Source organism: Sinocyclocheilus anshuiensis, unplaced genomic scaffold (assembly GCF_001515605.1).
Source record: "Sinocyclocheilus anshuiensis isolate Anshui unplaced genomic scaffold, SAMN03320099.WGS_v1.1 scaffold14, whole genome shotgun sequence".
NCBI classification, from domain to species: domain Eukaryota; kingdom Metazoa; phylum Chordata; class Actinopteri; order Cypriniformes; family Cyprinidae; genus Sinocyclocheilus; species Sinocyclocheilus anshuiensis.
Window position 1 is genome coordinate 367,143 of NW_015544139.1, and position 9,152 is coordinate 376,294.

General features: G+C 38.4%; 1 protein-coding gene across 1 annotated transcript in view; it reads right to left on the reverse strand.

The window, feature by feature from the left end:
• LOC107695021 (uncharacterized protein C20orf194-like) overlaps nt 1-9,152 on the reverse strand; it is a 26,722-nt gene that overhangs the window by 8,047 nt on the left and 9,523 nt on the right. Inside the window, exons 4-27 of the mRNA XM_016494787.1 lie at nt 7,431-7,555; nt 6,509-6,605; nt 6,316-6,422; nt 6,065-6,142; nt 5,867-5,968; nt 5,439-5,494; nt 5,202-5,337; nt 4,999-5,080; nt 4,876-4,912; nt 4,715-4,799; nt 4,009-4,085; nt 3,664-3,708; nt 3,513-3,558; nt 3,325-3,433; nt 3,162-3,232; nt 2,953-3,003; nt 2,736-2,826; nt 2,550-2,653; nt 1,885-2,031; nt 1,682-1,767; nt 1,447-1,548; nt 1,056-1,176; nt 852-940; nt 421-558 (exon numbers count right to left, since the gene is read on the reverse strand). Coding sequence (XP_016350273.1) covers nt 421-558; nt 852-940; nt 1,056-1,176; nt 1,447-1,548; nt 1,682-1,767; nt 1,885-2,031; nt 2,550-2,653; nt 2,736-2,826; nt 2,953-3,003; nt 3,162-3,232; nt 3,325-3,433; nt 3,513-3,558; nt 3,664-3,708; nt 4,009-4,085; nt 4,715-4,799; nt 4,876-4,912; nt 4,999-5,080; nt 5,202-5,337; nt 5,439-5,494; nt 5,867-5,968; nt 6,065-6,142; nt 6,316-6,422; nt 6,509-6,605; nt 7,431-7,555 — 2,182 coding nt within the window. The remainder of the gene's footprint in view (nt 1-420; nt 559-851; nt 941-1,055; nt 1,177-1,446; nt 1,549-1,681; nt 1,768-1,884; nt 2,032-2,549; nt 2,654-2,735; nt 2,827-2,952; nt 3,004-3,161; nt 3,233-3,324; nt 3,434-3,512; nt 3,559-3,663; nt 3,709-4,008; nt 4,086-4,714; nt 4,800-4,875; nt 4,913-4,998; nt 5,081-5,201; nt 5,338-5,438; nt 5,495-5,866; nt 5,969-6,064; nt 6,143-6,315; nt 6,423-6,508; nt 6,606-7,430; nt 7,556-9,152) is intronic.

A 9,152-nucleotide genomic window follows, 5' to 3' on the forward strand; every position in this document is an offset into this window, starting at 1 on the left:
TTACCACACATTTTACAAGATTAGATGTTTGTCAGTGGTGCTCAGGATCTGCAAATCATTCGCCATCATCCTATCGGTCATCTCTCCTTACTCTGTTTTTGTGGTAAGTGAAATGTTATGTTCTGTAATGTAACAGGCTACCACTAGCAAGCGGCTAACCATGTCCCTTCAGTGGCTCCGTAGAACACGTTATTTGTTTTCCGTGCCTTTCTGCATACGGATTCGCGCTTCGGGCACACCCCTAACCCCACCCTCCGATTTCATCGTCCATCACAATGTTTCACTGTAGAAATCGTCTGATGCCAATTTTGTAGACATCGCCCAAACCTAGTGTCAATGTTGTAAAATTCATCAATAGTGAGCAGCTTAAATATACATGATCCTCAAGGTTTTGAGACTCAGTGTTCATGTCTGTCTCACCCTGGTATAAGCAGCACAACTCTGGATGAATTCAGATCTGTCTCCCTCTGTTTGGCCAGAAGCCTGCTCAGGTACCGCTGAAGGTGTGACGCACTGAATTCCTCAGAGCCCTCCAGAGCAGGGCAAAACACCTCCCACCTGTCAATCAAACAGTCCTCAGTTTAGGAGTATATGGGTATATAAAGACAGTAATTAGTGCATCAGCATTCAAGATGCTTTCCATTGAACTCAGAATTTCCAACCTTCTATTTGGATAAATGCAGTAGAAAACAAATTACAAATTCCCAATGGCAGCGCAGCAGAAAACATTATGGTCGAAAGTCAGAAATATCACTCACTAGGAATCTGCCACATCCAATCTAAAATGTAACACAACATTACAGTTATAATGATTATAGTTATAGTTCATGGCATCTTGATTGTTCTCTCACCTGGCGCAATTTTGATTCACTTCCATCAAGAAATCACAAAGATTCTCCTTATGACTTCCTGGCAAGCCTGCGATGATAGTGAGGACCATCTACACAAACAAACACATATCTATTATCTATTATTATTCATATGCTGTTTCCTCCAGCCTGACCTGTCAGCTAGATTATGTATGACTGTGTTACTTTTATACACATGCATTTCACCTTTCTCTTGCATTCAGGTTTGTTGTTTTCAGGTGCTGTTTCTGAAAACACAGTAGACAAGTGGTCGCTACAGACAGATTCTTCACCCACGCTGCTGCTGATAGCAAAATGCTGTAGGAACCTGAGGAGAAAATGTGATAGTCATCAACGTGCATGAGCAAAGCAACATATTCAATGCATGACAGCACCATTTTCAATAGTGGGCTCAGAAATCTGGACCCCACTGACAGATAGAAACCAAGCAGTTGGCAAAATGTCTTGTTGCTTGTCATAGTCATAGCTGGTTAGGTCAAAAACTCATAATAACAAAAAAAGAGACAGATTTATCGCTTAACATTCTGTCACATCATCCCTAGTTAGGACAGGGTGGAAGTGTGAATATGTGTGTTACCTGTCATGCTCTGGCAGCTGTGGATAAGCAGTCTTCAGAACAGCTCTGTGGCTGTTTGCCGCTGGTGTATGTATCTCACAAAGCTTTAACAGCCTAAAGTACCTGAGAAGAAACACGTCACTGGATACATTTATGTGCTACATCATGATACCTTGGGGCTCAAGCACAATACGATCTTAACAAATCAGGCTGCATACTGTTGGCTGAGCTGATGCAGAATGAAGTGTTAACTCACATTCTCTTGTGCTCAGGGCTCAGCTGATCATTGAGGACGTGCTGCACTCTCAGCCCAGAGTCTGACTTACGCCAAGCTGGCAGGACCTGAAAATCATATCACAACTCGTTTACAACCAAATGCTAAACAGAATACAACAACTCTGCAGGATGACGGAAACCTAAATGTTCCACCTGCATATGTATGTGTGTGTGTGTGAGCACCTGTGAATAGAAGCTTTTGTAGCTCTTGGTTTTGGGAAGCAGAGCAATAGCCAGAGAGAAATCAGCACTGTGTAAAGGGAATGGAAGGTGTGGAAGCAAAGAGGTCTGATACTCGATGAAAAGCATTGAAATATCAGAGAGAGAGCCCTGTGAAAACAACATTACATACATTTAGACAAAGCAATATTGATGATATATAGGGTACCGTTCAAAAGGTTTGGGTCAAAATATTTTTTTAATGTTTTTGAAAACATCAGATTCTCTTACAATCAACAAGGCTGCATATATTTGATCAAAAATACAGTAAAAACAATAAAAATGTGAAATATTTTTACAATTTAAAATAATTGTTTTCGGTTTTAATATATTTTAAAATGTCATTTATTCATGTGATGGCAAAGCTGAATTTTCAGCACCATTACTGAATTCTTGAGTGTCACATGATCCTTCAGAAATTGCTGATTTGGTACTCACAAAACATTATTATTAAAATTGAAAACAGTTGTTCTGTTTGATGACAACATTTATTTGAAACAGAAATCTTTTTTTAACAATGTACTGTAAGCTTTTGATCAAATTAATACATCCTTGTTGAATAAAACTATTGATTCCTTTAAAGAAATCATTTTGACCCCAAATATATTGTGAATGAGAGCATTGCTCACCCCATCATAGAGTTTAATGGTGTTGATGTGACTCATAGAGAGTGTAATGGAGCCATGATGAGGATGCACAAACAAGATTCCCTCAGAGAAAAACACCAGCTTCCCTACAGGACAATAAACACATTAATGCCTATATGCACAAAGACTACCTGAAACCGTGACCTTACAGTAAAGATGAAATCTGACCTTCCTCAGGTGTAGACAGCAGGCTGTTAGAGAACATGTAGACAAAGTCTCTCACTGTTAGAGGAATGCCCAAACACGTACCATCCTCTTCCTGTTTTCTCACACACACACACACACACACACACACACACAGGTATTAAAGCATATATAGCGGTTAGTACAGCATCAGGAAGGAGCTTCAATGGTTTGTACAAACCACTGCACTGTAAAACTTCACCTTAAGTAAATGTTGAGCCTGTTCAGACATTCTGACATCAGCCTCATCTACCTATCACACAGAAGTCAATGAATCAATTAACTCAGCATTCAATAAACAAATATAATTCATAATAGTAGTTAAAATATTATTTTGAAATAATTTATCATGTTGTTAACCAGAAATGCACATTTTTGCACAATTGTGCAGAGACAATGAGTCCACTATACCAGCCAGCAGACATTGCGAGGAACTGAGGAGGTGAGCACAGTGTAACAGCTGTCAGAGGAAAGAGCACCATCTGCAGGAGAAGAAGTGCCTTACAATCTCACATTACCTGTGTTTAACATAATTTAATTAATCTCCAACAGAGTACTCAAAACGGATTCTTACCCCTCTGCTGAATGTAAACGCTGGACTCTAGAAAGGACTCGGAAAAAACTATTGAACCCAGGTTTCCTCCACACTGGAGATCTGGGATATCGTGCACCATCATGGATGCCTGTGGAGGAGTCAGCCATTTAATACAATTTGCAGTACAATGTAAAGCTGCAGCTGGGATGGAAAAGTTTTATACTCACAGTTTTTACCATAAAGCGACTGTCCTCATCACTGAGGGGAATGATTCTGTGTAAAGGAAGATTATTATGAAATACAGAAAGTGGAAAATGCATAATGCAGTATTACATGTGAAGGTGAAGGGAATAGCTGTATTTGTGTATAGAAACTCACGTTCCCTCATTGTTGACAGCCTGTATGCTAAACACAGCTTTGGATCTGAATTAAACAGACAAAGTAGAGTCTCAATTCACAAAGCAAGTACAAAATGTGTCCTACAGTGAGACATAAATATAACTTATCAGAACCCCAGAGAAAGTTATGCAGACTTCCACAGAATTGGAACGTCTGTCAGTTCTACACATTCTCTAGCCCTTGTGTGTTTAATAAATGTTTTGGATAATTTGATCATCCTTCACCTTCCTATTAAATCCATTCCATAGAAATCAGCTCAGAAAAGTCAAAAGGTCTGCAGATATCTTCTGGGCCATTTCTTTCATTTCTGTGTGCATTGCATACCTGAGAGCTCCCCTGTACCGAATCAACCCAAAGTTGTCCAAGGCCAGCTGAAACGCTTGCTCTGCTACATCCTTCGCCTTGAAATAAAAATGTGTGCATCATTTTCTAAATTGATAACCTGAGCAAAACTCTTTCTAAACCTGTAATGGTGGCATCATAAAATTACTGATACAGTATAATGACTCATTCACTCCCAAGAATAAAAACTATAACAATAACTATATTGGGGTCCATGCGAATGGACGATAACTTTGTGTTTACTTTGTATTCTAAGAAGGCCTTTAATGTTTTTAACGTTCATCAGCTCGACACAATTCTTACTTTCTGAAAGTAATTCCAGCTATATTTTGTTATTGTTATAGTTCTGGTATGGACTCCACTGTTCTGCTATGCTGCTCATGCATTGCTACATGTGACAATGCACAATAGCCCCTTTGTGTCCATAAAACTCCGCTAATGTGTCCACACCTTTTGAGATTTTAAAATCTGTAGTCGTCTGTAGTTAGTTATAGTTATAGGAAGGCTATTGCTGAAATGAACATTTTTACCCACATTCAAAGACTGCCTCTTAATTTGCCTTTCCCATCTTAAGTAGCCTTTTAATTAAAATTACATCATTTGTAAATAAGCTTTACTTTTAATGTAAATTCTACATCAATGTTTGTCACAGTTTTGCTAAAGAGGGCCCATGTGGTGTAATTCTTACCTTACTAGCACTGGAGCTGATGGAGAAACATTTGATTCCTGCTAGTACAGACTGAACCACAGCTGAGTAGATTTGTGAAAGCAGCCTGCAACACAATAGGTCTACCTTTAATACCAATCCAATCATCAAAACACAGTACAAAGCACAAATGGAGTACTTACTGGAGATCTGTGAACTTCTGCTGGGTGTTGTCATTTCCTGTCAGATTAAAACAGTGAACTTATGAGAGAGTGCAGAGAAATTAAAAATGATTTCATTAAAATATTTTCTAGAGGTTTTCTAACCCAAGTATGGGACGTGTGTGCTTCCAAAAAAATAGGTTCGAGCACAGGCTAGTGGCCCTTTAGGAGCCACACATTGCAGCAGCTGTGAGAGTGGTAACAAACACACCCATTAAATTGTTTTATGTAGAACAATACATAAAGGAAGTCAAGGATTTCATGTAAGTTGAAGTCTCAGTCATCATGCTGCTGTGTGGAGCTCTCACCATGTGTTTGGCAACACCCCCACCAGGGCCAGTGTTGCGAACCTGATGGCCTTCAGAAGGGAAGGTGAAACAGTAGTTCTCCAGATCTTCTTTAGTAGAGTGGCTCCCAAACAACACAAATGGCTGCCTGCTTTTACTGGGGTACAAACAATGTAAAATTCATTACTTGCCTTACAAAGAGAAATAATTCCTGCAGAATGTCTTAGAAATAGGAGCTACTGTATCATATGTAATTACCTCTTGTCTGTGATGTTGCTGGAAATAAGACCATGTGAATAATATGTTCTGAAAGGCTGAAAGACAGAAAATGAGATTCAGCATCACACAAGGAATCATATCCAACACATTATTTTCAGTGACTGTTAAAGTCAACATGAAACCACAATAACAAAGAAAAAAAAACATGCAGGAGGTGACTTGATTAATTTTGAATTTATTTTATCCATTGGAACCATTTAAGTGGCCGTTCCATACCAGAATGGAGTAAATTTGAGAATGCAGTCAATTATGGAGAACTACAATGCCTAAATAGCTATTTAACTATTAGTTAATATTTTTTTTCAGATCCTAGGTGATGCCATCTGAATGTAAATAAACCATCTTTGATTTCATTTGGACTTTAAATGGTTGCAAAATTATGGTAGTGATAATATAACAATCAGCACCTCTGCAACTTGGGCTTCTGACAGTTCCTGCATGGAAAGTGCACTCTCGATTTCCATACTGGAGAACAGACAGCTCCACTGTCTTTCAAAAAGCTGAAGGTCCTATGAGAGAATATCACATCCACTCTTGTATAAGAAATAAATGTGTGCATAGGCATTTGGCTAAAAATCAAGCTTCAATATATGCAAGTGATTTACCTCTTTGAGAAGGCAGTCCAGAGACACTGGGTCCAATCTGCTGTAGACTTGCCAAAGCCTCTGACTGACATCTGTGAGCTATAAGATGCAAGAAACAAACAATTTTGGTGAAGGACACAATAACAACAGGTATGTTAGTTTATTTGGACTTACACTAGTATCAATCATATTATGTAACATGATTATTATAAAATGCGTATATAACCCATTAGTCATGTATAAGTAAAGGTCATAGAGTATAAATACAAAACCTTATATTTCATGGTGAAAAACACTCCAGCCCCAATTCCTTCCAAGGCAAATGCCTGAATGATGGGCCATTTCTCCAACATGAACATGTCAAACTTCTGAACATGGCCTATGGAAAATATGAATCAACCATAAACATGATGGTTAAAAGTACAATGCTTTTGCAGTGCCTTCATCAGTGCATCACATGCTTACCATGTGAACTGTAGGGGATTCCAAGGCAACGGCAGTCTTGAACCATGGACACAAAACTTGAGATTTTAAATTCCTCCGCAACCTCTTCATCCTCATACTGAAAGATAGAAAATTAGGAGAAAACAAAAATAGTAAGCAGATGAATGTAAGTATGTGACAGCCAATACTGGATATATATAATCCAATATTGAATACTTAATTGTTTATGCTAATTTTCCCTATTTTAACATTTAGATTATCTTTGCCATCATCTAAAGCTGGGCCCACACTGTGCGATTTTTTCAAAGTCCTTTAGGATTGTACTTGTCAGACTGTACGAACATGATGATCATGTCACACTGTGGGATCTCAGTTGTCATTAATGTCAGACTGTACGACAGTCAAGACGCGTTAAAAACGGGTGCACGCAAGAGAACTTGTCCAGAGTTTTATCAACCCATACACGTTCAGTGATTGCGAGCTGCATTGCACGTGGGGCTGTAATGTTGGCTATCATTAAAAGTATATGAATGGTGGCAATACCGGCGTATTTAAGAAGAATAGTGTAAGCAGCAACGACCAAATCGTGGCCAAAATCGCACAGTGTGAGCCGGGCTTAACGCTCACTTAAAGTTAACATGTAAGAAGACTAATAATTTGATCACACTGATAACTGTAATCTCTAGCAAGATGAATATATTTATACTTTATTATTTTATAATATTTTAAAATGGTTTTTATTTTATATTATAATATTTATATTTTATTATATTATTAGACATACAGACAACATTTGTTTATATTATATATAGTCAAAACCGTATTAAATTTTAATATCTGCCATCACGTGAAAATCAGCCTATTGTATCAGCCTGAATTTTAATACTGCTGCATCCCAAGTAGAGGTGTGGAGATCATGAAAAGCAGTGCTGAAGATCATTACTTCTGTCTCAGTCAGACAATGGAGCTGCAGATTCCTCCAGTGAGATACATAGGGAAGCAGGTACCCATAATTCACTGGGTTGCAGTACAGATGCACACTCTCCGCCTTAATAAGGATGATCACATCTAGGAATAAGCAAATATACAATCAGAGTACCAAGTAAAATACAGTGGGTATAGAAAAGAATCACCCCCTTTTAAAATGATCACATTTTGCTGCCTGAAATGAAGACGGACACAGTTTTAGGGTGCTTTCACACCTGGCTCGTTGTTTCAGAACCTGGCGCGTTTCACCCCTTAGCTCGGTTCGTTTGGGCATATGTGAACACGGCAATCGCGCTCGGATCCGCGCCAAAACAATCGGTCCGAGATCGCCTGAACGAGGTGGTCTCGGCTCGATTGAAAACTAACTCTGGAGCGGTTCGGTTGTAGTGAAAAAGCAATAAAAAAAAACAAAAAAACAACAACAACAAGCCCGCGAAGCTGTTGTCGTTCCACCCTGACAGATGACAGCCGTGAGAGCTAAGTGGAATCCCGGAAAATAAACCGTGGAACTTTGACCAATGAGACAACAGTTTACTCGCGCGAAAAGAGATTTCCTGGAGCATTTCAGTCCTTGGTAGTGCAACTAAAGCAAACAATCAACTATGGGTTGCAAGGCCCTGTCAAAAGATCTCTGGGATAAAGTTGTGGACAGGCACAAGTCAAGAGATGGATACAAAAAAATTTCAAAGGCTTTATCAATGCCTAGGAGCAAGTGAAGTCTATTAAGAAGTGGAAGGTATTTGGTACAACACAGACCCTCCCTGGATCAGGATGTCACTCCAAACTGGAAGTTATCAATGGGAAGAAGGTTTACCTTCCAATATAACAACTAGGGCTGAACGATTTTGGAAAATTAATCTAATTGCGATTTTTTTATTTTTTTTTTTAAACCAATATTGTGATTGCGATTTTAATATGCAATTACTTTTTAAAGCTCTTTAATTTCTGTATTATTCAACAAAGACAAGCTATAAATCATTGTATAGTATGACCAACACACTATTAGATAGATTAAACATAAATGTTCTTTTCTGTAGGCCAGGCCTATATGTTACGATGAAATTAAGTGATGCATGAATTGATATGAATGACATTTTTATTTAACAACTACAAACACTGTAGTATATTGACTGATTTGTTGAACTTCCAACCTTGCAAGCATGTAATAATTATGACAACATAAAGCACTCTGCCGTGCAAAGGCAAAAGACCATAACTTCGATTTTTTTCGAAAATGAGTTATTGATATTTTTGGGACGTTCAAAACATCATTTATTATGTGTATAAGTATCTTGAGTTAATTTTGTTGTTTTTCCGAGAAGATAATGAGTCGTCTCAACCGTAACTTTGAAAAGCCCCGGAGAAACCAAGGCAGAGCACTGTATAACACCAGTTATGGCTCTTTCACTTTGTTTGGAACGCTCAAACTGAGTTACAGCGTTCTGATTTTGTTTAGCCGTTCGTCAATATGAAGTTACCACCGGCTTGGAGTTATACAGTGTTCTGCCTTTGTTTTACTGTCCATTAAAGTCTGCCGCATTTTAATTACGGTGTAGCTTGTGTTATTTCATACATCTGTCTGCAATTTTTTAGACAAACGAATTAGATACAGTGGGTACGGAAAGTATTCAGACCCCCTTAAATTTTTCACTCTTTGTTATATTGCAGCCATTTGCTA